Source organism: Humulus lupulus, chromosome 6 (assembly GCF_963169125.1).
Source record: "Humulus lupulus chromosome 6, drHumLupu1.1, whole genome shotgun sequence".
NCBI lineage: Eukaryota > Viridiplantae > Streptophyta > Magnoliopsida > Rosales > Cannabaceae > Humulus > Humulus lupulus.
Genome location: NC_084798.1, coordinates 220690228 through 220716794, shown reverse-complemented (window position 1 = coordinate 220716794; position 26567 = coordinate 220690228). Strand labels below are relative to the sequence as shown.

Genomic DNA, 26567 nt, shown 5'->3' with positions numbered 1-26567 from the left:
CTACACGGTCAAAAAAACTGTGATCTCTGTACAAAACTCAACAAGTAAGACTAGATTTACATAGAACAAAGACTAAATCTATCTAACTTTCTTACCTCAAAGAAATCAAAAACTAGCGCAAGTGACTGCAAAGATCAACTCTCGTCTTAATGTGACCAAAATACCCACAATTATTCCTTGCTACTAATCTCTTGAAGTCTAATGCAAAAATAGCACCATCAGTAACTTTCTTGAAATATTTTTATAAATCACCGAAAATAACAAAATTGTACCTTGAATATTCTACTAGGCCAATTTTGAAGCACCAAAATGTCACTTACGTTCTCTTCATTTCCTATCACTTTGAAAGCTCGTTTTATTTTGAAAGCTCTATATATAGACCAAGGATGTAACAACCTAAGAAAAATATCTATTTAAAATTCCCTAAAATATCTACCAACTTTATCCTCATTGTATCTCTCGGTCAACAAAGAGTGTAATATCCGTTTTCCCGGAAGGGCAATTTCGTAATTTTCCCATTGTGTGCATCCTTGTCATTTTTTTTTCTTTTCCTTTGATGGATTATTGGATATGTATGACTTCCAATGGAAATAAAATTCATGGTTTCTCATGTTTGAGTTTTTGTGGAATCACAACATGAGAATAAAAGAAAAGTGAATAAATAATGGCTCGGGTTAAGTTATTTTATTTATTTAAAAATTATAATAGTAATTATTATTACTATTATGAGCATAATAGTAATAATAATATGCTTGAAATTATTTTATCTTATTATGTGTAATTTTTGATTTACCATAATATTAAATATTAGAATTTGTGAAAAGACCATAATACCCTCAAGTTTGGGATTGGTTCAAGGGGCATTTTAGAGACTTTATTTCTTCTGTTTTAACATGATTAAATATTCATAAAATTGATTAAATTTTTGAAATTTAACTGATAATATCAGTTGTGGAACTTAGTCAATTTATTTTATTTTTTTTTTAAGAAAAAAAAAATAAATTCCTTGAAAAGAGGATTTTACCACTTCAAACGCTAATTTATTTTTTTTAAACCTATTTCCAAAACGTGTTACCATGATAATCTGATGAAGAAATCGTGGGAATATTGAGGGAATCAAAGGATTGAAGAGAGAGAGTGTTCTTATCGTTTTTTTTTTAAAGAGAAGAAATTTTTGAGTTCTTGCACTTGGGAAAAATCTGGGCAGTAAAGAGCATTGTAGAATCATTCTAGGGGAGGAAATAAACATTTTGAGTGTGAGAAATACATTTATAAAGCCTCGGATTGTGATTCACCATTTTTATCCAAGAAAATGCATATTCTTGGATAATTTTGGATTTAAGTGTGTTCAAGAGTGTATGGTGTGTGTGGTTGGTGATAAACAAGCTTAGGGGACTCCAATAATCGGTTTTGACGTGAAGAAATGGGCTGAAATGGTCTAGAGCAAGAAAAACTAATTTTGAGCTCCATTTTTGGCGGTACACCGGACTTGGAGAAGAAGACTTCGGAACAAGGGGTTACGGACATCTTTTTGGGCTGGGGTCTATTGATTTGAAGTTCTGGACATAAGGGGATCATTTTCCAAGCAAGAGAAGGATTGGAAAGCAGCAAAAGTCAGCCATAGAGTCGCCGTCGCCGGAGAAGAAGACAAAACCGGCGATATTCCCGGCGAACCCGATCTGGGTGTTTACTGAGGTGTTTTTTTTGGTTTTTCAATCTTAAAAATTAGTACATTAATTTTAGAGCATTTTCCAACTGGTTTCATATTTTTCTGATTTTTCTTTGAATTATTATGATTTATTGAAGTTTAAATAAAGATTAATTATGAAAAATATTTTTATTGTTCAGAAAAATATGATTTTATGTTTCAATGATATCTGTATGTTTTAGAATGACTTTGTACGTTTAGATTTAAGTTTTGATCGTATTTGATAATTTTCTTCAATTATTTACTTTTAAATGTGTGATTTAAGAAAATAAATGTGGAAAATTATTTAAAGTATTCTGAAAATTCTGAGAATTTTTGTATATGTTTAAAATGAGATTCTAAGGCTCTCTGTAATTTTATTTCGAATTTGTATCATTTATGAAATTTTCATGATTTATTTGGCTTATGTTATATTTTAAATATAAAAAAAAATATTAATGCTACTGTTCTGAACCTTAGATAATTTTTGTGTGTTACTGTAGGGTGTAGAAACCGATCTGTATAGTTAGATTCTATTTTTAATCAGTTATTAATTTTTCTTTAATTAATTAGTTTCTCTATAAATTAATTAAGAAAATTAGTTATTTTGCCCAGAAAATTCTAAAATAATTTTTATAAGTTTATTTTGGAATTTTAAACAGTTCTGTATGTTAGTTTGATTTTTGGGCTTGGTTGTGTATTTATTTATATTATTTGGGTTTTATTTGAGAAATTGAGGAAAAATAATTTATAAATGTTAAAAATTATTTTTCTGGTCGTATATGAGAATTTGCTGATTATTTAGGGTTCTGGAAAAGTTATTTATTAAATTTTGTTGTCATATGATAATTTTTATAAAATTATTGAGTCTTTAATGTAATTATGATATTAAAAGGTATTTTGGTAATTTTCACATAAAAAGTAATTATATGAATTCATGCAATATGTTAGAAACATCATTGTTTGTGTATGTGACATGATGGTTTGAACCTTTTGTGGAAAATTGTTTTAATTTACGTGTCATGCATGTTAAAATGGCATAGTTAAATTATTTCGATAATTAAGGTTTCGAAACAAAACCTTAACGCCTATTTTATTTTTTTCCTAAATTTTCGCTGTGTAATTGGACGTCTAGGAGCTAGTGGTCATCGAGGTGACGCAGCGAGTGGTTCGGGACACGTCAGCGGAAAACGCACTGTGTAAGGTAAGAAGAGTGGACATCTGCGCATAGGGTGTACGTTATGCGTACAACCTTGTTTTCTTATTTGTTAGTTATGTAATTATATTTGTGACCTGAATTGTTGCATTAGGTTGACTAGCATGAGGATAGTGCTAGAGATTTTAGTTAGTAGACATGCTAAGAGGATAGAGTAGGCGTGCTACTAGATTTTAGCTGCTTGTGTGAGTATAGCACTTGCAGGAATTATCTTGGGTGTGTATAACTCATGATAATAGGATGCCACCACGGAACTGCCGAGTGTGAGTACAGCGCAGGCAGGGCAACGATGTCTCGAGGGAACGGCCGAGTGTGAGTACAGCGCAGGCTAGACTAGTAGCCACCGTGGGAATGCCGAGTGTGAGTACAGCGCAGGCAAGGCAGATTACATTTCATGTCCGATCAACATGACTTGTTAGTATTTATGTGTGTGAGTGTAACTCACATTATGTTAGTGTGATATGGTGTTTATATATCACACGATGATTATTGTGCTTATGATGTTTATTTATGTTTAGTTGAAAGTTTATGTTTTCTGGTTTGGGGAGTTATGTCCTACATAGCTCTTCTTACTGGGCGTTAGCTCACGGGTACTCTGTGTGCAGGTAAAGGCAAAGCAAAGCAGTGAGTGGTGCGGGCTCGAGGCATGGACGAAACATGTTAGAGGCTGGGCTCCAGTTATTTTATGTTTTTAGAAATAAATGTTATGTTTTTAAATTTTCAGACTTGAATGGTTATTTTCCTTATGTTTTGTTATTAAACCTAGCGTCCAACATTTTTATTTTTAAATAATGAGATCTCATTGCTGCTTAAATTTTAAATACATATGTTCTCTTAGTGTCTTAAAGTATTTATTGTTTATTATTTTTAAATGGACTCCCTAAGTAACGTCTCGGGAAATCGGGGCGTTACAGTATGGTATCAGAGAAAAACGGTCCTAAAGAATCTGTGATAAGCCCTAACATGTAAAGTTCATCGCCAAGGACGAGCTCGACTCACTGTACTGTAAGCGGTTAAAGATTACTTAAGAATTTTTGCTTTTTGACTATGCACATTTATGTACTTAGTGTTCTCTTATAATGATCTCTTACCGCAATAATTCCTTTTCATTATAAGTTATTTACGTGTGTGGTTCAGGAAATTGAGAATGCTCCCTCGTAGATCAGTCAGAGTAGGACGTGGTCGAGGTAGGGGGAGAGCAGCAATGAATGCAGCACAGCCCGAACCGCCACAAGGATGGGAGGAACGTCTTGCGAGAATGGAAGAGACCATTCAAAGACAGAACGCAGAGATCAATCAACTGAGGCAGCAAGCTGGGCCACCTGTAAGGTCTGAAGCACCAATGGTTAGTCAGCCACCTGCCATCGTAGGGTTACCAGTTGCGGAGAATCGTATGGAGCCTTTGTTTGAAAGGTTTCGAAAGCAACACCCGCCAGTGTTTGAAGGCAGCATCGATCCTGTCCAGGCAGAGGAGTGGATCAGTGGGATGGAGAGGATCTTGAACATGATGGGAGTTCAAGGAAATGAACGAGTGGTGTGCGCATCTTTCATGCTGAGAAAAGATGCTCGGATTTGGTGGGAGGTAGTGGAGCAATCACGGGATGTTAACACTATGGATTGGGACGGATTCAAACAAGTGTTTAATGATAAATACTACAACTCAGCAGTGTTAGCAGCAAAAATGGATGAATTTACCAAGCTGACTCAAGGTAATCTCTCGGTGACAGAATATGCACAGAAGTTCGATCGGTTGGCGAAGTTTGCCAAGGATCTTGTACCTACTGACAAGGTACGAGCGGACCGGTTTGTGAGAGGTCTAAAACCAATGATAGCTCGGGATGTGGAGATTGTTTCTAGAGGTGCTTTCACCTATGCTGAAGTGGTGGAAATGGCTCTTACGGCTGAAAGAAGCGAAGAGAGAATCTGGAAAGATAATGCTGCTAGAAGAGATGCTAAGAAGAGTGGGGCAACCACCTCCACTGACAATAGGAAAAGGGTACAGGACCAGCCAAGCCAAGCCAGAAATGATAAACGGCCCAAGCCCAACAATGACAACCGTCCTGGTGGAAATGGTAGCAGAAACATTCCACCTTGCCCTAAGTGCACAAAACGCCATCTTGGTGAGTGCAGAGCTGGAGTTTGCTACAAATGTGGGAAGGAAGGTCATGTGAAGCGCAATTGTCCGACATGGGAACAATCTGGCAGTAAGGAAGAACAGAAGAAGGATGACAAGTACGTCCCAGCCAGAGTCTTCACCATCACCCAAGCTGAAGCTGAGGCAAGTCCTTCCGTCGTAACAGGTCAGATCCCTATGGCCAATATCACATGTAAAGTTTTATTTGATTCTGGTGCATCACACTCTTTTATTTCTAGTAGAACTGTAAATGTTGTAAATGCACCTAGTGAAATATTTGATGTGGGGTTTGGGACTATGTTACCTTCTGGGGAAAATGTAATATCTAAAAATTGGGTTAAAGCTGTACCTTTATGGATAGGTGGGAGGGAATTGTATGTAGACTTGATTGTATTAGATTTGTATGATTTTGATGTAATTCTGGGGATGGATTTTCTTTCCAAATACGGTGCATCTATCGACTGCAAACGCAAGAAAGTGGTCTTTGCACCGGAAGGTGGAGATTTGTTTGAGTTCGAAGGCATAAGCAAGAAACCCAGAACTCCTATCATATCAGCGATGAAAGCTAGAGAAATGTTGCAACACGGATGTTTGGGGTATCTCGTGAACATGGTCAATGAAACCGAAGAGACAGAAAGGAGACCTGAAGAGACAAGAGTTGTAGCTGAGTTCCTCGATGTTTTTCCAGAAGAACTGCCAGGTTTACCTCCGCACAGGGAGATAGAATTTGTAATTGATCTGATGCCAGGGACAACGCCAATATCTCGAGCACCATACAGAATGGCACCAGCAGAATTGAAAGAGCTCAAAACTCAATTGGAGGAATTACTAAAGTTGGGGTTCATCAGACCGAGCTATTCTCCTTGGGGCGCACCAGTGCTTTTTGTCAAGAAGAAAGACGGGTCTATGAGGATGTGTATTGATTATCGGGAGCTGAATAAGGTCACAATAAAGAACAGATATCCTTTGCCAAGAATCGATGATCTGTTTGACCAGCTTCAGGGGACCAAGGTGTTTTCAAAAATTGATCTTCGGTCGGGATACCATCAATTGAGGATCAAGAATGATGATATACCAAAGACAGCCTTCAGAACCAGGTACGGGCATTACGAATTTCTGGTGATGTCGTTTGGACTCACAAATGCCCCAGCAGCTTTTATGGACCTCATGAACAGGGTTTTCAAGGAGTACTTGGATCAGTTTGTCATTGTGTTCATAGATGATATATTGGTCTACTCCAAGACAGAAGAAGAACATGAGGTTCATTTACGTCTGACCTTGCAACGATTAAGACAACATCAGCTATATGCCAAATACAAGAAGTGTGAGTTCTGGTTATCTGAGGTTGGTTTTCTGGGTCATATTGTCACCGATGGAGGAGTGAAAGTAGATCCTGCAAAGATTGCTGCAGTGAAAGAATGGCCAAGACCAAAGAATGCCTCGGAAGTCAGAAGTTTTCTGGGTTTGGCGGGCTATTATAGGAGGTTTGTCGAAGGGTTTTCAAAGATAGCCGCACCGATGACAGAATTGACAAGAAAGAATCTGAAGTTCAATTGGTCAGATAAATGCGAGCAGAGCTTCCAGGAATTGAAGAGTCGGCTTATATCAGCACCTGTACTCAGCTTACCCTCAGAGGACGGGCAGTTCGTGGTTTACTGTGATGCATCAAAACAAGGGTTGGGATGTGTACTGATGCAGTCTGGTAAGGTGATAGCCTATGCCTCTAGGCAACTGAAAGATTATGAGCAGAGGTATCCGACACACGACCTGGAATTAGCAGCGGTTGTCTTTGCACTGAAGATTTGGCGTCACTATCTCTATGGGGTGAAATGTGAGATTTACACCGATCACAAGAGCCTCAAATACTTCTTCACCCAGAAGGAGTTAAATATGAGACAGAGGAGATGGTTGGAGTTAGTCAAGGATTATGACTGCGACATACTATACCACCCTGGTAAAGCCAATGTTGTGGCGGATGCACTTAGTCGCAGAGGGCCGGGAATGGTTTCTTATTTACAAGGAGTATCAAGGAAGATCCTAGAAGACATGGAACGCGCTGGTATAGAACTGATCACAGGAAAACTTGCAAAGGTTACACTTCAGTCCACCTTGTTAGAAAGGATCAGGGAAGGACAAAATGCAGACAAGAAGTTAAGTGACCTAAAGCAAGAGATGCAGGATGGGAATGCCAAGGATTTCACTATGTCAGATACTGGACTAATCAGATTCAAGGGGCGTATTTGTGTGCCAAACAATGATGAGCTGAGGAAAGAGATTCTGGCAGAAGCTCATACTACCCCATATTCAGTTCACCCCGGGACCACTAAGATGTACCATGACCTTAAGGTATTGTATTGGTGGTCGGGAATGAAAAAGGATGTAGTGGAATATGTGGCAAAATGCTTAACCTGTCAACAGGTTAAGGCAGAACATCAAAGACCAGCGGGGCTATTGCAACCGTTGAATATTCCTGAATGGAAATGGGATGAGATATCTATGGATTTTGTGACGGGGTTACCTAGGACCACAAAACAGCACGATGCAATTTGGGTAATTGTGGATAGGTATACTAAGTCAGCTCACTTCCTACCAGTGCGCATGACTTATTCTATGGATCAGTTCGCCGAGTTGTACATGAATGAGATAGTACGGCTACATGGGACACCGTACTCTATTGTGTGTGATCGGGATGCTCGGTTTACATCATCATTCTGGGAGAGTTTGCAAAGAGCGATGGGAACTCGGTTGAAGTTCAGTACAGCTTATCACCCAGAAACGGATGGTCAAACTGAGAGAACAAATCAAATCTTAGAAGATATGCTCAGAGCGTGTGTCATTGACTTTCAGGGATCCTGGAGTAGATACTTGCCACTAATTGAGTTTTCGTACAACAACAGCTACCAATCTACCATCGGGGTAGCACCATATGAAATGTTGTATGGAAGAAAGTGTAGGTCCCCACTTCACTGGGATGAACTAGGAGAGAGAAAACTACTTGGACCCGATGCAGTGCAACACACCAATGAGGCTATTCAGAAAATCAGGGCTAGAATGGTCACAGCTCAGAGTAGACAGAAGTCTTATGCAGACCTAAAGCGCAAGCATGTTGAGTTTGAAGTTGGTGATCATGTATTTCTTCGTGTGACTCCAAGGAAAGGAATCTCGGTGAAGAGGTTTGGCAAGAGGGGAAAGCTAAGTCCCAGATATGTCGGACCTTTTGAGATTTTGGATAGAGTGGGCAATGTGGCTTACAGGGTAGCTTTACCACCATCATTGTCCGGGGTGCACAATGTATTTCATGTGTCACAACTTCGAAAATATGTATCCGACCCATCGCATGTGCTGAGCTACGAGACCTTGGGTTTGCAGGAGGATTTGTCATTCGATGAGCGTCCAGTGAAAATACTCGATCGAAAGGAAAAAGTTCTAAGGAATAAGACCATTTCCTTTGTAAAGGTATTGTGGAGGAACAGTGTTGTTCAGGAGGCAACCTGGGAATTAGAGTCTGATATGCTGCAGCAGTATCCCGAGTTGTTTGAATAAAATTTCGGGACGAAATTTCTTTTCAGGGGGGGATAATTGTAATATCCGTTTTCCCGGAAGGGCAATTTCGTAATTTTCCCATTGTGTGCATCCTTGTCATTTTTTTTTCTTTTCCTTTGATGGATTATTGGATATGTATGACTTCCAATGGAAATAAAATTCATGGTTTCTCATGTTTGAGTTTTTGTGGAATCACAACATGAGAATAAAAGAAAAGTGAATAAATAATGGCTCGGGTTAAGTTATTTTATTTATTTAAAAATTATAATAGTAATTATTATTACTATTATGAGCATAATAGTAATAATAATATGCTTGAAATTATTTTATCTTATTATGTGTAATTTTTGATTTACCATAATATTAAATATTAGAATTTGTGAAAAGACCATAATACCCTCAAGTTTGGGATTGGTTCAAGGGGCATTTTAGAGACTTTATTTCTTCTGTTTTAACATGATTAAATATTCATAAAATTGATTAAATTTTTGAAATTTAACTGATAATATCAGTTGTGGAACTTAGTCAATTTATTTTATTTTTTTTTTAAGAAAAAAAAAATAAATTCCTTGAAAAGAGGATTTTACCACTTCAAACGCTAATTTATTTTTTTTAAACCTATTTCCAAAACGTGTTACCATGATAATCTGATGAAGAAATCGTGGGAATATTGAGGGAATCAAAGGATTGAAGAGAGAGAGTGTTCTTATCGTTTTTTTTTTTAAAGAGAAGAAATTTTTGAGTTCTTGCACTTGGGAAAAATCTGGGCAGTAAAGAGCATTGTAGAATCATTCTAGGGGAGGAAATAAACATTTTGAGTGTGAGAAATACATTTATAAAGCCTCGGATTGTGATTCACCATTTTTATCCAAGAAAATGCATATTCTTGGATAATTTTGGATTTAAGTGTGTTCAAGAGTGTATGGTGTGTGTGGTTGGTGATAAACAAGCTTAGGGGACTCCAATAATCGGTTTTGACGTGAAGAAATGGGCTGAAATGGTCTAGAGCAAGAAAAACTAATTTTGAGCTCCATTTTTGGCGGTACACCGGACTTGGAGAAGAAGACTTCGGAACAAGGGGTTACGGACATCTTTTTGGGCTGGGGTCTATTGATTTGAAGTTCTGGACATAAGGGGATCATTTTCCAAGCAAGAGAAGGATTGGAAAGCAGCAAAAGTCAGCCATAGAGTCGCCGTCGCCGGAGAAGAAGACAAAACCGGCGATATTCCCGGCGAACCCGATCTGGGTGTTTACTGAGGTGTTTTTTTTGGTTTTTCAATCTTAAAAATTAGTACATTAATTTTAGAGCATTTTCCAACTGGTTTCATATTTTTCTGATTTTTCTTTGAATTATTATGATTTATTGAAGTTTAAATAAAGATTAATTATGAAAAATATTTTTATTGTTCAGAAAAATATGATTTTATGTTTCAATGATATCTGTATGTTTTAGAATGACTTTGTACGTTTAGATTTAAGTTTTGATCGTATTTGATAATTTTCTTCAATTATTTACTTTTAAATGTGTGATTTAAGAAAATAAATGTGGAAAATTATTTAAAGTATTCTGAAAATTCTGAGAATTTTTGTATATGTTTAAAATGAGATTCTAAGGCTCTCTGTAATTTTATTTCGAATTTGTATCATTTATGAAATTTTCATGATTTATTTGGCTTATGTTATATTTTAAATATAAAAAAAAATATTAATGCTACTGTTCTGAACCTTAGATAATTTTTGTGTGTTACTGTAGGGTGTAGAAACCGATCTGTATAGTTAGATTCTATTTTTAATCAGTTATTAATTTTTCTTTAATTAATTAGTTTCTCTATAAATTAATTAAGAAAATTAGTTATTTTGCCCAGAAAATTCTAAAATAATTTTTATAAGTTTATTTTGGAATTTTAAACAGTTCTGTATGTTAGTTTGATTTTTGGGCTTGGTTGTGTATTTATTTATATTATTTGGGTTTTATTTGAGAAATTGAGGAAAAATAATTTATAAATGTTAAAAATTATTTTTCTGGTCGTATATGAGAATTTGCTGATTATTTAGGGTTCTGGAAAAGTTATTTATTAAATTTTGTTGTCATATGATAATTTTTATAAAATTATTGAGTCTTTAATGTAATTATGATATTAAAAGGTATTTTGGTAATTTTCACATAAAAAGTAATTATATGAATTCATGCAATATGTTAGAAACATCATTGTTTGTGTATGTGACATGATGGTTTGAACCTTTTGTGGAAAATTGTTTTAATTTACGTGTCATGCATGTTAAAATGGCATAGTTAAATTATTTCGATAATTAAGGTTTCGAAACAAAACCTTAACGCCTATTTTATTTTTTTCCTAAATTTTCGCTGTGTAATTGGACGTCTAGGAGCTAGTGGTCATCGAGGTGACGCAGCGAGTGGTTCGGGACACGTCAGCGGAAAACGCACTGTGTAAGGTAAGAAGAGTGGACATCTGCGCATAGGGTGTACGTTATGCGTACAACCTTGTTTTCTTATTTGTTAGTTATGTAATTATATTTGTGACCTGAATTGTTGCATTAGGTTGACTAGCATGAGGATAGTGCTAGAGATTTTAGTTAGTAGACATGCTAAGAGGATAGAGTAGGCGTGCTACTAGATTTTAGCTGCTTGTGTGAGTATAGCACTTGCAGGAATTATCTTGGGTGTGTATAACTCATGATAATAGGATGCCACCACGGAACTGCCGAGTGTGAGTACAGCGCAGGCAGGGCAACGATGTCTCGAGGGAACGGCCGAGTGTGAGTACAGCGCAGGCTAGACTAGTAGCCACCGTGGGAATGCCGAGTGTGAGTACAGCGCAGGCAAGGCAGATTACATTTCATGTCCGATCAACATGACTTGTTAGTATTTATGTGTGTGAGTGTAACTCACATTATGTTAGTGTGATATGGTGTTTATATATCACACGATGATTATTGTGCTTATGATGTTTATTTATGTTTAGTTGAAAGTTTATGTTTTCTGGTTTGGGGAGTTATGTCCTACATAGCTCTTCTTACTGGGCGTTAGCTCACGGGTACTCTGTGTGCAGGTAAAGGCAAAGCAAAGCAGTGAGTGGTGCGGGCTCGAGGCATGGACGAAACATGTTAGAGGCTGGGCTCCAGTTATTTTATGTTTTTAGAAATAAATGTTATGTTTTTAAATTTTCAGACTTGAATGGTTATTTTCCTTATGTTTTGTTATTAAACCTAGCGTCCAACATTTTTATTTTTAAATAATGAGATCTCATTGCTGCTTAAATTTTAAATACATATGTTCTCTTAGTGTCTTAAAGTATTTATTGTTTATTATTTTTAAATGGACTCCCTAAGTAACGTCTCGGGAAATCGGGGCGTTACAAAGAGAATCACCAACAACTCTAAACTAGCTGACTATATAAATTTTAAATAAACTTAAGTCTAAATACTTACCACCATTTAAGGAATACACGTATAATAATCCATTAACTCAAATATCCCCTCAAAACAGATTACTCTAAAAATCATGTAACATATATATAAATTTATTTGACTAGAACCATTTTTCCCACCTATCTTGGGAGGCTTAGGAATTAGATAATATCCCCATTATTTTCTTATTAAAATATTCACCTAACAATAACGTAATACTTTATCTACTTAAAATCATTATGATTAAAAAAAATCACCACTTAATTCCTTAAAATAATCGCACTCCACCAAACAGTAGTATTATTTAATATTATTATAACTCAAAATAAATATTAGTTTTTCTAAGAAGCTAATTGTTGACGCAGTTCTTCACCAACAGGTAATTAAGAAAATAAGAGAATGGGATTAGTGCTAAGTGTTGAACCGAAATAGATGAGTGATCTTAATGTAAAATGGTAATGCAAACACTTTTTTTTTTGTGGTTCAAAGGTTAAAATCCTTCTACTCCACCAGCCACTATTATTACTATATTTCTGGTATTCTTTACAAAGTATTTTGTTACACCATAGAATCCAAGCCTTTGCAACTCCCAGCCTTTCCATATTTATAGGAGAAGGCACCTGGGGGTTGGTAAGGGGGGGTCATCCCGTGACCTCCTTACCCATCATGTCACTTCTGTGACATTCATGATTAATTCCTAAAACCTGACACATGAAGTGTGGTCTAATCAATAAAAGGGGGATAATGGGCCGCACGGCCCATCCCAGTCGTGGGTGCCTGAACACGCACGTTCCTGCTGCGTGTCCGAGAATTCAGGGATATATCAAACACGTGAGGTCTGATAAATGCACGTTTACATTGCGTGGCTGACTTTATAAAAGGTCACAGCTTCCAACTCCAGCTCGTGCCCCGAGCTGGATGCCTTCTTGACCTACAGTCTTCATAGTCCTGACTCGGCCCTTAAATGGTCTTGATAGACCTTTGGTTACCTCGAGCTAAAGAGGTAGGACTTGACAACAGCAGCTCCGGCCACGTGGTACCCACGTGGCTGATATAATTACGCCATATCTCAGCTCGCTAATAGCCCGTGGAAAATTAGGGCGTACATTTGCCCCCCAAGCCTCTGCTCATGGCACACGACGTCATTTGGGGCCACAGTAGGGGCTTTTAGGCTTCTCCATGGACTCTCCATATTCCATCCATTACGCAGGCGCCGAATACGTGGAGCATCGTGGTTGGTGACGGTACGTCTTCCGAGAACCGCATTAAATGGCCTAGCCTATACTCAGTCGTCATTTCGCCTTTCGAGTGGAGAGCCTCGGATCCCACATCAGGGCGATCCAACGGCCCTCCTCTCATGGCCTTTCACGTATATAAAAGGGGTGGCCACCATACACATGGGCCACCCGTTTATTTGAAAATTTTCTGAATTTCCCATCCTCTTCTCTCTTCTCATCCTCAAAAAAAAAACCCTATTTTTCTCCCGGTTACCATTCCCAGCATTCCAGAAGATCGGGTGCAAGGGCACCTTTGAGGTTTTGGAACCAGTTACTCCATCGAGGCCCCAACCCAGACGACCCCTTCATCCCCCCCACAGCAAAACAGTTCGTAAGTTTTATGACTGTGCATGCTTTAAATTTTCTTTTCACTGTAGCTTAGGTAAATAGTTCCTGTAGCTGCATGCAATGTTTTGTTGGTTTTTTGTGGGTATGAAGGGTGTAGGATTTTAGGTTAGGGCATCGATTGTAGAAGAAAACCATTTAGGAGTATGGCTCATAGGGTGCGTTTTCTGGGGAAACCTTCTGGGTAGATTTTTTGGTAGGCTTGTTCAAAATATCCAGAATTTTGGGTGCAAAACTGGGTAGCCTAGGGGACACGCTTCACAGGCGGTTTTGCACCTCTTTCCTACTGAAACTTTCCTTCCAAGGAAAACTTTTATCCTGACCCTCCTGACACACGAATTCCGAGTAATAGGGGATCCGTTGGGAGCATAGGCCCGTGTTCATAGAACCGCGTAGTCTCACTCTCCACGAGCTGAGATTACCTCAGCCCGTGTAAAGGAAACACCTCTTCAAATTCTTTCTTATGTTCAGGTCGCCCTTTCTAAAATTTCTTCTTTTGTTCGCTGGGCGACCAGATGGGACCCAAGAAGAACGCCCCAAAAAAGACCACAGGCAGCTTGTCCTCCCAACAATCCAAAGGAAAGGAGGTGGTGACAGACTCCCCCATCCCCGTTTTCGGGCCGGCCGTGGAGCGGGAGCTCGAGGTGGCGCCCGACGCCTTCTTCGAGGCTAAGAAGATCGTCTCGAAGATCACTGACTAGGGGAAAGTGAATAAAATATTCCTTTCCCACAACATCGAGCTGGGGAGGGGCGCCCTGATCGCCCGACCTCCCCTAGAAGGTGAGCGGAGCTGCGCGCCGCTCGACGAGGAATACGCGGCTTGGAGTGACGAGCACTTCAAGGCTGGGGCCTTCCTCCCGCTGGACCAATATTTTGCCGACTTCCTCAACTATGTGAAGTTGGCTCCTTTCCAGCTCCTCCCCAACTCCTACCGTTTGTTGGCGGGGTTGAGATATCTGTTCCTGAAATAGGAGTGGGAGGTCCCCACTCCGGCAGATATCTTATATTTTTTTTGCCTCAAGGCCAGCCCGGAGCAGCAGGGGCGAGGCGACGGGTTCTACTACTTAACCCGATTTCCAAACACGGCTGCGGTCATCGAGCTGCCCAGCCACCCCAACGACTTCAAAGGCCAGTTCTTTATGTCCACAGGGTTTCGCAACTGCGAACTTCACTACTTCAACCGTCCTCGTAAGTACATTTTACTCCTAGCTCGCAAGTTAAGTATTGATTAGCTCCCCCTTTATCCATTTCTGACTTAGAATAATTCTGCAGCCATTTTCGCGAGGACAGACAAGTCTGTGATCCTCGGGAGTCAGTACGAGACGCTGGCGGGTCTGCCCCCGGTGAAAAGGACTACCGCCAGCTCGTGACAGACGAGACGATGATGGCATGCAAACTGATCTCCCCGGGCCAGACTTTGAACCTGAGGAGACCGCGGGGGCCTCCCCCAGCTCGCGAGATGAGGCCCATTCCCGAGGAGGAGGCCGAGGGAGGAGACGAGGAGGAAGAGGACGAGGTGCCCCTCGTGAGACGGAAGAGGGCGCGGGAGGTCGCCCAAGAAGCTAACATGGAGAGGGCCCAGTCCGGGGCAGCAGCCGGCCCCTCCGGCCAAGGTAACCCATATCTATTTAGGGGCTTAGATAGGGCCACCGCAGACCCCCGGCTAGCTAGGTTTAATCCCAACTAGCCCGTCGAACGCCATCGAAGTGACCCAGACCTTGACATAACCCTGCTCCATTGTGTCGACCAGCTTGTGCTGGATTATGAAAGTAGTCGTCCTAGGGGTACCGTAGTCGTAGACAATACCCTAGCCTTTAGGTCGACCTTATTTGAGGAGTATGGGACCAACCTTCGGTCATGGCCCTCCCTCCGGGAGGGTACCGTAGCTCTGGGTCTTAGGCAGTACGTAGAAGAGTCTAGTCCCGAGCCAGATTCGGACCCAGAATGTAACGCCCTAACCCCAGGGACCGTTACGGTGTGCCTTGTAAACAGTGCTAAACTCGCTAATCGAGTCATTTGGCCAAAAACGTGTGACTAAGTGTGATTAGCGGTTTAGGGATTAAACATTTTGGTTAAGATGTAACGTTTCACTAGAACGTTTAATATATACATTGGGATCCCGAAAATAAAGTTTCAGAGTTTATTACAGAAAATATATACAACAGGTCGTTCTAAGCGGCAAAACAGGGTTCAACCCTAGTTCCACTTTAAACCTCGGCCGTGGCAAACGAGCAGCTGCATATGTACACGTCATCACCTAAGCTCTCCAACTCAAGGATGGTCCAGCTTCCTCTTGCCTTTACCTGCACCACGTAGCACCCGTGAGCCGAAGCCCAGCAAGAAAACCCAATAGAGCTTGATATAATATCAACAACGATCATAATAACCATTCAGGACTATCAGTCCAAGCAAATAGGCGACAATAGCCAAAAGTCACAATAATGAGCATCGCTCCTTCTAGCCATGTGACGATAGGGTCACCAGGGCTTAACTGATACATGATCCTTTCATAAGTTTGATTAGGACAGGTGCAAGGTGATTAGTCACCAACATAACCTTCCTCACGACTCTAGAGTCGAAACTATGGACAACGTCCCTTAGCCATGTGACAAACGGTCACCGGGGTCATATACCTTGGCTATAGTCATCTGGTCGTAGACCAGGCAAGCGCTTATAAGTTCTTCGACCCTAGGGTCGGTCTAGCATTAATGCCATAGAGCCATTCAATGCATGATTCTCGACTTTAGAGTCAGTCCCTGATTAGTCAGTGTCATCCACAAGTAAGACATGCCACCAATCAAATATCTCATGTTCCGTATCCATAAACGAGGCATTTAGCATGCTTACTAAACAGGTATTAGTGCTATTAGGGCCATGCATAAACACAGAGGCTCAAGCTCTGAACGATATCATACTCAGTATATAAAGCATGTCCCAATCACATGTTTCTCATGCAATAAATCCAGCAATCTAACATGCACCAATAACAGCCATGCATGTCACGTTTAATAGTCAACCAACATGCATCAAGAATAGCCATGCATGTCATACATAATAATCAATCGACATGCATCAATAATAACCACGCATGTCATACTCATTAATCAACCAACATGCATCATAATAACCATGCATGTCATACGTAATAATCAATCAACATGCATCATAATAACCATGCATGTCATACATAATAATCAACCGACATACACCAATAATAGCCATGCATGTCTCATATAATAATCAACCAACATGCATCATAATAGCCATGCATGTCATACATAATAATCAACCGACATACACCAATAATAGCCATGCATGTCTCATATACACAGGGTGCAGTTTTCTTACCTTTGGTCCAAGCACAGGTTACCAGTAAACGAGCCACAAGCACGATCCTTTCTCCAAGCCTCTAGTGATAACCTAGTCACAACCAAAAATGGTGATCCAATGAGTTCAAGTTCTAAAACCAATCCCGGAACCAAGACCTAGCCTCCGAGACATCAAACGCCACCAATCCGGGTAGTAGGAATGATCCCGAGGCCTAAGGTTTGAGTTCCCATGACTAAAAACCCATTTTGGTCACTTTTCCTCTTTTGAGTCGCGGCCCCAACCCTTAGAGTCGCAGCCCCACTCAATTCAGGCCCAAAAATCCTCTCTGACAGCAATTAGAGCCTCAGGGCTACCCCATAGAGCCGCAGCTCAAATAGCCCATCAGCACCAAATCAGCAACTTCTTCAAGCTTGAGCCACATCGCCCAAGAACAGGGCCGCGGCTCAACCTCGAACCCAGCCAAAAATCCTCCATTTCTTCATCTAAAATCCTTTCATAAACATATCCAAACATCTCCAAACCCAAAAATCAAAGTTCCCAAACATCCCCATGATCCAAAACCCATAAAACCCAAGTCTCAAATCACCCAAAAACACATCAAAACACAAAATCCAATTCAAGCTTAAAAACTTTAAAAACTTATAACTTAAAACTTGAATTACCTCCAATTGAGTTGTTTCCAACTAAATCCTCCGGCTAATAAGCTTCTAATCTTTCCTAGGATCGCTATGCCTCGATCCTCGCTTGAATCCGAGTCCTAGAACTCAAGTTTCCTTCGAAAATGCGATTGGGAGACGAAAGTATAACTTAGAGGGAGAGAGAACGTACAGAACGTTCTTTTTATTCTTTTAAAAGGTTACTTCAAGCTTAAGTAGCCTCAACCAAATCCTAGTGCTCGGGGTCCCGAAAGCACCCCCGGGGACAAAATAGTCAAAACCTCCAGAATTTCCCCCTGATCTTACTAACTCCCAATTTATCACCAAATATTAATTCCCATTACCCAATAACCCGGTAATGCTCTAAATACCCCTTGACTTACTCCAAGTCAAGCTTAAATCCCGTTGTGACTTTCCCACTAGCTTACCTCCTAGGATCGTCTTGTGCTGGGTAACCCTGGCATAACCAAATAATAACAAAGCACCACGCCCATTTCACATATATGCCAAAAATGCCTGAAATGGCCAAAATATGAAAATCACCCAATTCATCACAAATGGGTTACATGCATATTTAATACACCTAAACATGCACATTATCATTAAATAATACAATAAAGCAATTATGGCCCTCCCGGCCTCCTAATCAAGGTCCTAAACCTTATTAGGAAATTTGGGGCATTACACAGAACCCGTGCCAGCTCGCGAAATCATTGACTTAGATTCCCCCGCAGAAGCTCCGGGGCCGATGGTCGTGACCATAGATTCCTCTTCTAGCTCGGGGGGTAGGATCCCTTACGATATATGTTTTTTAATTCTGTTTTCTCCTTATCTTTGTTGTTCTTGCATAAATGCTAACTTGTATACTAATGTTGTCTTTGTTTTGCGAGCTAGGTTCACCGGAGGGAACTCCTCCGCTAGGGCTTCCGGGCCCATGGTGAAGAAGCTCCGGGTGGCAAAGAAGGTCGCTGGGACAACATCCAAATCCCCCGCAAAGGGGAAAGACCAGAGCCCGGCTGCCCAGGCCAAGGTACCTCCGCCTCCTCCGGCAGTGGAGAAGATGCCCCCGCCCCCTTCCACGAGCTTCGTCCCCTGCTCGGGACATGGAGGTGGATGCCGGGACTCTGACAGCCGTAGCCCCCGAGGTGCGCGTTCTGGTGGACCCCCAGGCCTTGGAGAAGATTCCTGACGTCTTCCAGGGGACGGTGTATGAGACGGTGACCTACACCGTCGACCACTACTACAACACCACCGAGAGGGACCTGCGGGCAATCGAAACAAGGAGCCCGGAGAGTGTGATGGAGTCTTCACTGGGAATGGCTCTAACGGTAAGCTGGCTTTGCCCTTTCATACTCTTTGGTTACCATGCTTTGCCTTGTTTCTCTTTTTTTTTTCCAAGGCAGTTGCCTCTTTGTTTTGTAGGGCGCTCTGGCTCTTCACCGGAGCATATCCAGGTCCAAGGCTCGGCTCGAGGACATGAGGGGCGAGCACCAGGCGGTTTTGGCCGCCCATCAAACTACCTTGGCCGCCCTGCAGACGGCCCAAAAGCAGGAAAAGGAGGCCAAGGATGCCTTGGCGGCTGCGTGGGCTAAGCTGGATGCAGCCCATCCTAAGCTTCAAGAGGCCGAGGCTACCAAGGCCACCCTAGCTTTCGTAATGGCCAAACTGGACTCTGCGAATACTAGAGACGAGGAGGCTAAGGCCGCCCTGGCAACAAAGAAGGCAGCTTCCAGCTCCTCCATGGAGGACATGCTCTACCACTGTTGGGTCTTCAACTCGGACGGCGACTTCTCCTTTTTAGGAGCAAACTGGGAGGCCTTCCGGGAAGGGTTCAAAGCTCGCCTCCAGCAAGAGGCACCTTTTAAGACTGGGGAGGCCTCCACAGTGGCCGAGCAGGAGGGCGAGACGGCGACCTCAACGGAGCAGCCCGGTGGAGCCTAGGGTCTTTCTTTTTCTTTTTACATGTATATTTTTTTTTGTAACTTTGTATGAGGTTTTTTCACCTCGAGACAATTGGTTTTATCAATTTTTGATTCTATGCACCTTAGTTTGTTTTTCTTTTTGGTGGTGCCATGATTGATGCTCTTATATTTTTCTGGGAAAAACATATTAACCAATCTTGATCCAATTTTTAAGACAAATCCTGGTTGAATCCCGGACCTCGCTTTAAAAACTTAGTTCGCGTTAATTTGTATTGATATCTCGTGCTTTTTAAGAAAAACACTAATCAATCAATTTGAATCAACTTCTAAGTTTTAGGACCTAGTTATGTCCAGGACGTTAGTTTGAAAACTTAGTTCGCGTTAATTCTTTGACTAATATCTTGTGCTTTTTAAGAAAAACATTGATCAATCAATTTGAATCAACTTCTAAGTTTTAGGACCTGGTTATGCCCAGGACGTTAGTTTGAAAACTTAGTTCGCGTTAATTCTTTGACTAATATCTTGTGCTTTTTAAGAAAAACACTGATCAATCAATTTGAATCAACTTCTAAGTTTTAGGAGCTGGTTATGTCCAGGACGTTAGTTTGAAAACTTAGTTCGCGTTAATTCTTTGACTAATATCTTGTGCTTTTTTTTAAAAAACATTGATCAATCAATTTGAATCAACTTCTAAGTTTTAGGACCTGGTTATGTCCAGGACATTAGTTTGAAAACTTAGTTCGTGTTAATTCTTTGACTAATATCTTGTGCTTTTTAAGAAAAACACTGATCAATCAATTTGAATCAACTTCTAAGTTTTAGGACCTGGTTATATCCAAGATAGGACTTAGTTCGTGTTAATCCTTTATCAATATGTCGTGTTTTTAAAAAAAAAACATCGACCAATCGATTTGAATCAACTTCTAAGTCTTTAAGGCGGCCTGGTTATATTATCCAGGTACCATATGCCCCCCCCCCCCCCCCTAAGTAATTAGGAAAGGGTCTTTCGTGGTTACTTGAGATTACATTCGCAAATATACACAATAATGAAAGAAGATTTAATTCTCATTGCTTAATACATAAGAAATGGCCTTTCTGAGTAAGCCTTACAAGGGTGTCACTGATAATACTTCTTTAAGTGGATGGTGTTCCAAGCTCGTGGGACCGCTTCTCCATTAAGCCGGGCTAACTTGTAGGTTCCTTCCTTTATGACCTCGACTATTTGATAAGGCCCTTCCCAGTTCGGTCCCAATACTCCATCTTTGGGGTCCTTGCCGGCTAAGAAGACTCTCCTGAGGACCAGGTCGCCAATGCTAAAAGCGTGTTTTCGGACCTTTGACTTGAAATAACGCGTAATTTCAAGTACTGACGACGTATCCCAAGAACTGTCCAGAGGACACCCCAAAGACACATTTAGAGGGGTTTAACTTCATTTTATAAGCATCAAGGATGTCGAAGCACTCAGTCAAGTCGTCGATATGTGAAGAGCTGTGTTTGGACTTGATGACCATGTCATCAATATAAACCTCCATATTTCTCCCGAGTAATGAGCAAAACAGCTTGTGCGTCAACCTTTGGTATGTTGCGCCTGCATTCTTTATACCGAAGGGCATGACTTTGTAGCAATATAATCCTCCCTCTATTATGAAAGTCGTATGAATACGATCCTCTGATTTCATGGGGATCTGATTTTATCCAGAGTAAGCGTCAAGGAAGCTCATCCTTTCATATCCTGCTGTGGCGTCTATCATCTGACCGATCTTTGGTAGAGGGCAGCTATCCTTTGGACACGCTTTGTTTAAATTTGTGTAGTCTATGCATACTCTCTTTTTCCCATTCTTCTTTGGTACCACGACGGGGTTGGCAAGCCAACTGGGGTATAAGCATTCTTCTATTGCCCCTGTGCTCAAGAGCCATTGGACCTCCTCTTGTATGACTTGATTCACCTCTGGAGCGAACCTCCTCTGCTTCTGCTTGACGGGTGGGAAGTTATTGGAGATATTCAGACTGTGACTCATGACAGAAGGGTCTATTCCGGGCATGTCATGTGGAGTCCAAGCAAAAGTTCCCATTCTGGTCTTGAGAAATCGTATGAGGGTCTGCCTCTCTTCTCCAGAGAACTTGGTACTTATCAGCACTGTTTTAGAGGGGTCAGCGTCGTCTAGACCCACTTGTTCTAAGGTATCTAGTGTAACTTGGGGTTTTTCTTGGTCTTCTTCTAGATTGATTCCTTTTAGGCACGCTGGTAAGTCCTGCTGTAATTGCTATTTGTCAGGGGAGTTGTCATGGGAAGCAGATCCAGAGCTATTTATTTCTTTTAAGGTAAGGATGCATTTTTTGGCCTGCTTCTGGCAGCCTTTGATGTCGACGGTGTATCGCCCATTGAGTGATTGACACCGCATCACCTAATGTAGAGTTGAGACTACCCCCTGCATCCGGTGGATCCAATTTCTCCCCATGATGGCGTTGTAACTTGTGGTGGAGTCTATAATGAGGAAGTCTACTGGCAGGGCGCGTTCTGCAGCTACCACAGTTAATCGAATGACACCCTTTGGATAGACTCTTTGGCTATTGAATCCCAAAATGGGCATGGTGGAGGGCCGGATCTGATTCTCCTCCAGCCCCATCTTCTGGAAGGCTTCCCAGAAGAGGATGTCAACCCCACTGCCCCCATCGATCAGAACTCTACCCAGCTGGCAGTGGTCAACTTGTAGGGAAATGACGAGTGGATCATCATGGGGTAGGTGGACGCCCTTCAGGTCATCTTCGGTGAAGGTGATTGCAGAGGCTGGGTAGCTACTGTCTTCTGAAGTGATGAGATTGACCACGTGGCCTAATGATTTGTATCGCTTCACTCGTTCTTCCATCCTTTTGTGGATTTTAGTTGCATGCTCTTGGTTATCGGTGGGTTCTACGATCCCGTGGATCATAGGGACTTGCTTAAGAGGCTCCTGGGTGCTGTCAGAGGCTGTGTGCACGGGGTCTGACGCCCGCGGAGCGGGGGCAGAAGCTGAGTTCTGTCGCGAGGCGCCTGGTCTGCCTGTCTCCTTGATGTATTGGGTAAGCCTCCCGCTCCTCATGAGGGCTTGGATCTGATTGTTCAAATTGTGGCATTCAGCGATTGTATGACCGTGATCTTTGTGGAAGAGACAGTATCTGCTTTTATCCCTTCTGTCAGATGGAGTGGTAATTTTGTAGGGCTCTCGCCAGATAGGTCTGTCTTTATTTTCTTCATAAAGGACTTCTTGCGGGACGGTGTATTCGAAGGATGGGTATCATGATGGTTGTCGATCCTGTCTTGGCCTTTTTCCTTCCTTCATATGATATGTTTGGTTCTGTTTCCTCTTGTCATCCCTGGCAGGTGGTGAAGGATTATTTGTTGGCGAAGCAGAGATGAGTGCAGTCTTCTTCTGTGCGCGCTCTCGAAATTCTAATACCCTGAAGACGCCCTCGGCTCGGGTCTGCACGTCTGCCATGTCGTATGGTGGTGTCATGGTGAGATTCTCATGTAAGAGTGATCCCACCTGCAGGCTTTTGACGAAGAGATTTGCTGCGGTGAGTGGGTCGACGTCGTGGATTTGATGCACGAGGTCAATGAAACGCTGTAAGTATGCTTTCAGATGTTCATTCTCCCCCTGTTCGATTCAATAGAGATCGGCCATTGTTCTGGGTGCCTCTCGATTCGCGTTGTACTGCTGTAAGAAGGACCGTCGGAGATCACTAAAACTGTTGAGTGACCCGGGCTTTAATTGTCGGAACCATAACAGAGCTGGCCCGGAGAAAGTCGTTGAAAAGACTTTGCATTGTATGGCTTCGTTATTAGCTTCTAATGCCATCTTCTGTTGAAATTGAAATAGGTGGTTTAGAGGGTCTCCCTTTCCATTGAACGCAGGCAGGGAAGGGATGACGAAGTCCCGAGGCTTTGGCTCATTCTGAATCCATTCCGAGAAAGGTGATTTCTCAGTGGTTCTTGATACTAGATCCAAATGTTCGGTGGCGTAGGCGGATCACCCATCTAAGAACTTCTGCATCATTTCCCTCATCATGTCTTCTTTCCAGCTGTCCAAGAAACGGATCGAGGGAACGCGACCTTCAGAGGGAGAATCGTGTGCGTCTTGAGGTGTGGTGCGTTGAGGCCGAACTTCGGCTGCTGGCTGAGCGGGTCCAGTGGGTTCTGCTTCTGCCCGCCCATGCGTGTCAGAGGTTGGGGCTTGTCGCTCTTCGGCCCCGAAGGATGGCGGGATGCCTTGGGATTGCCCGTTACCTGGGTTCATGTTTTGATGTGGGGAATTAATGCGGTCGATTAGAACGTCAGATCTGCTAGAATCAAGATTCTCGTGGGCTTGGGTGTTGCGAGTCGTGTCAGCGGACCTGCGCAGCTCAGCAATCTCGGCTTCGAGCCTAGCTTGGGCTTCGGTCAATGTCTTGATTGCTTCGTCGGATCGCTGTTGGCTCGCCTCCAATAGACGACACATCCTTTCGATCTGGTCGCTCATGTCCGTCGGAGGGACGCGTTGTGCGACTGGGCCCGAAACTCCGTTGCCTTTTGGTGGCATGATTTCTGGGTTCGTAGTGGATCTTGATTTCTTGGTTCGACGACGTGGCTAAGGCCGATGTGCTTGTCGGTTCCCACAGACGGGGCCAATTGTTGGGGCAACAATTTGTCTTTCTATATCTGGAAGTAAAATCCCAACGATGAATGATAACTTGCTTCTACTCCGGTGATGAAATCTGCCTTTGACTCGTCGGGATCACCTGCAAGAAAGACACTCCGATGCTTTAAGTCAGTTCAAAGTCCGATCCCTTTCTCCTCTCAAAATCTCATATTTATAGGATGAAATATACAAAGCAGTTAGTTGGTTCAAGTGAACCCTAAAAAGGGGGAAAGAGAATAATTGAATTTCCCTCCAAGAATACCGACTTTTAAAATGTCTCGCTCAGGGGTCAGAGGCGCGGATTGCCTCTGACCCACAGCTTCTACCTTCGGAACCTCTCTTTGTCAAAACGCTCCGTTTTGAATATTTGATAAATGAGGTAAGTGTTTTCGGGCCGAACATTTTGGGCCCAACAATAAGGCACAAGCAAAGCATATGAAAATATATAAACAAACGAGCAAAATCAATGAAAGCATGAAAAATATTGAAGAGTATAAAGTGTTATATTAGGTTCGTGATGGACCCAAAACGGATATGTTTAAAAATTTATAAATCGCAAGCGCACGAATCGTTCATATAGAATAGTGATTGTGTAAGCAAGGATATCGAACCCAAAGGAGTTGTCTTAAAATCGAAAAGAAAACTATTTTAAATCAAAATTAATAAATTCTAACCTAGCTCCAAAGATTGATGAGAGTTTTGTATAATGAAAATAAAATAAAAGACAATAATAAAAATATTAAAGACAAATATATAAACATAAATTAAAAGTAAAAATCAAGATGGTAAAATAAGATTATTAAGGATTAGAATCCACAAAATATAAGTTCAATAATATTTATAAGTACATTGATTCACAAGTTTTAGTGATAGTTAAAATAAATAAAACTATCATTTTCTAAATAGATTTATAATTTTAAGCATAAATTATTTCTAAAAAGATAAGATTTTTTCTTCACTTTTCCAAATTATAATTTCAAAGCATTTAGTGTAAATTAATCTAATGAAATAACAAATAAATCAATGAACATTATTTATAAGGTAAAACATAATATTTTTGTTCTAAGCATGGATGTGTACAATTTAATGACACGTCTTACACAAAGAATATTATGTTTTTGCACTAATGAAGAACAAAGTATAAATATGTACTAACAATCCAAAATACATGATATTTAAGATGAAAGAAGATATTTGAAGAAGAAAATTCCATAAACTTTGTTGCACAAAATGGGAAATCAACATACAAAATAAATACTATCTAGTTACAAATTGTTTCATCACCACCTTAATAATCTTAAAAAGATTATAAACACATAACTAGAATAGAAAATACAAGCTAAAAATGACAAACATAAATAGGAAAATTTAGAGGAGAAACCCCCAAATATTTCCTCTAAAAATACATAGAAAATAACCAAAAAGAAGAAGAAGATGAAGAGAATGGAGAGGTTTTGAAATGTGTAGAGTTTTTGGTATGGTAACCTCCCCTAACTCCCTTATTTATAGCCAAAAAATGGGAATTAAAATAATCAATTTAAAATAATTAAATTGATTAAATTAATTATAATATGGCAAATAAGGGTAAAATATAGAGTGTAATAATGATGTTTTGGGGTAAAATGTGTAGAAAGTGGGGGTAAAAATGTGGTATTTTTGGCAAAGGGACAAGGGTACAAAAGCAAGCTTTTGTTGGGCTCAAGACACTTTTTTCTTTTGCTTTGCTGGGCGTGTGGGCTGGGGGAAAGGATTGGGCCGAAGGGTGCTTGGTGTGGTGGAGAAGCTGCTGGAGGCTGCTTGGCGTGTGCTGGCGGTTTGCTGAAGAAGGCAGGTTGATGTTTGGAGGCTGGCAGGTGGCATTTGGAGAAATGGCAGGGGAGTTGAACGTGGTGGTTGGAGGAGAAATGATTGCTGGGAGGAGTTGGGCTTCGTGGCATTGGGCCTTGGGCCTGCTGAAGGAAAAGGCCTACTTCCTTAGCTTTCTCCCAAAAATACCACTTTTCTCTCATTTTTCTTGCTTTTTTTTTTCAAGAGCAAAAATACCATAAATTCCCTATATAATAAATATAAAATAAATCATAATAAAATATTTTCAATTATAAAATAAATCAATTTAATTCTTTGAAAATATCAATTATAACATAATTTATATTTAACATTTAATTTCAATAATACAACATTTTTTTTACCACTAACTTAACAATAATAATTCAAATAATTAACTACAATATTTTACAACAAAATAATTATAAAAACACACAAAAGTATATAAAATCATGATAAGACTAATAAATTCAAAATTACTTAAAAACTGAATAAATTACTTAAAAACTCAATAATTAAGCAACAATTTACACATAAAAAGTGGTAAA

General features: G+C 40.8%; 2 protein-coding genes across 3 annotated transcripts; one reads left to right on the top strand and one right to left on the bottom strand.

Moving 5' to 3' along the window:
* The first annotated feature begins 522 nt into the window (after window positions 1-522).
* On the top strand, window positions 523-11910 carry LOC133783457 (uncharacterized). Of its 2 annotated transcripts, XM_062223088.1 has the most exons (4): window positions 527-1695; window positions 2823-2891; window positions 4041-5203; window positions 11653-11910. In XM_062223088.1, exons 3-4 carry the CDS (start codon window positions 4051-4053, stop codon window positions 11673-11675), a joined length of 1176 nt encoding a protein of 391 aa, XP_062079072.1. In that variant the 5' UTR covers window positions 527-1695; window positions 2823-2891; window positions 4041-4050; the 3' UTR covers window positions 11676-11910. The 2 variants fall into 2 exon arrangements, 1 of the variants encoding a protein (XP_062079072.1); XR_009870900.1 differs by lacking the exons at window positions 4041-5203; window positions 11653-11910 and adding an exon at window positions 3509-4027 and having other exon boundaries at window positions 523-1695.
* A 9321-nt stretch (window positions 11911-21231) lies between these two features.
* On the bottom strand, window positions 21232-22620 carry LOC133786145 (uncharacterized). Its single transcript, XM_062225356.1, has 2 exons — window positions 21967-22620; window positions 21232-21804 (listed from the first exon to the last, which is right to left on the bottom strand). The coding sequence occupies exons 1-2, from the start codon at window positions 22618-22620 to the stop codon at window positions 21232-21234; spliced, it is 1227 nt and encodes a 408-aa protein (XP_062081340.1).
* Window positions 22621-26567: the final 3947 nt, after the last annotated feature.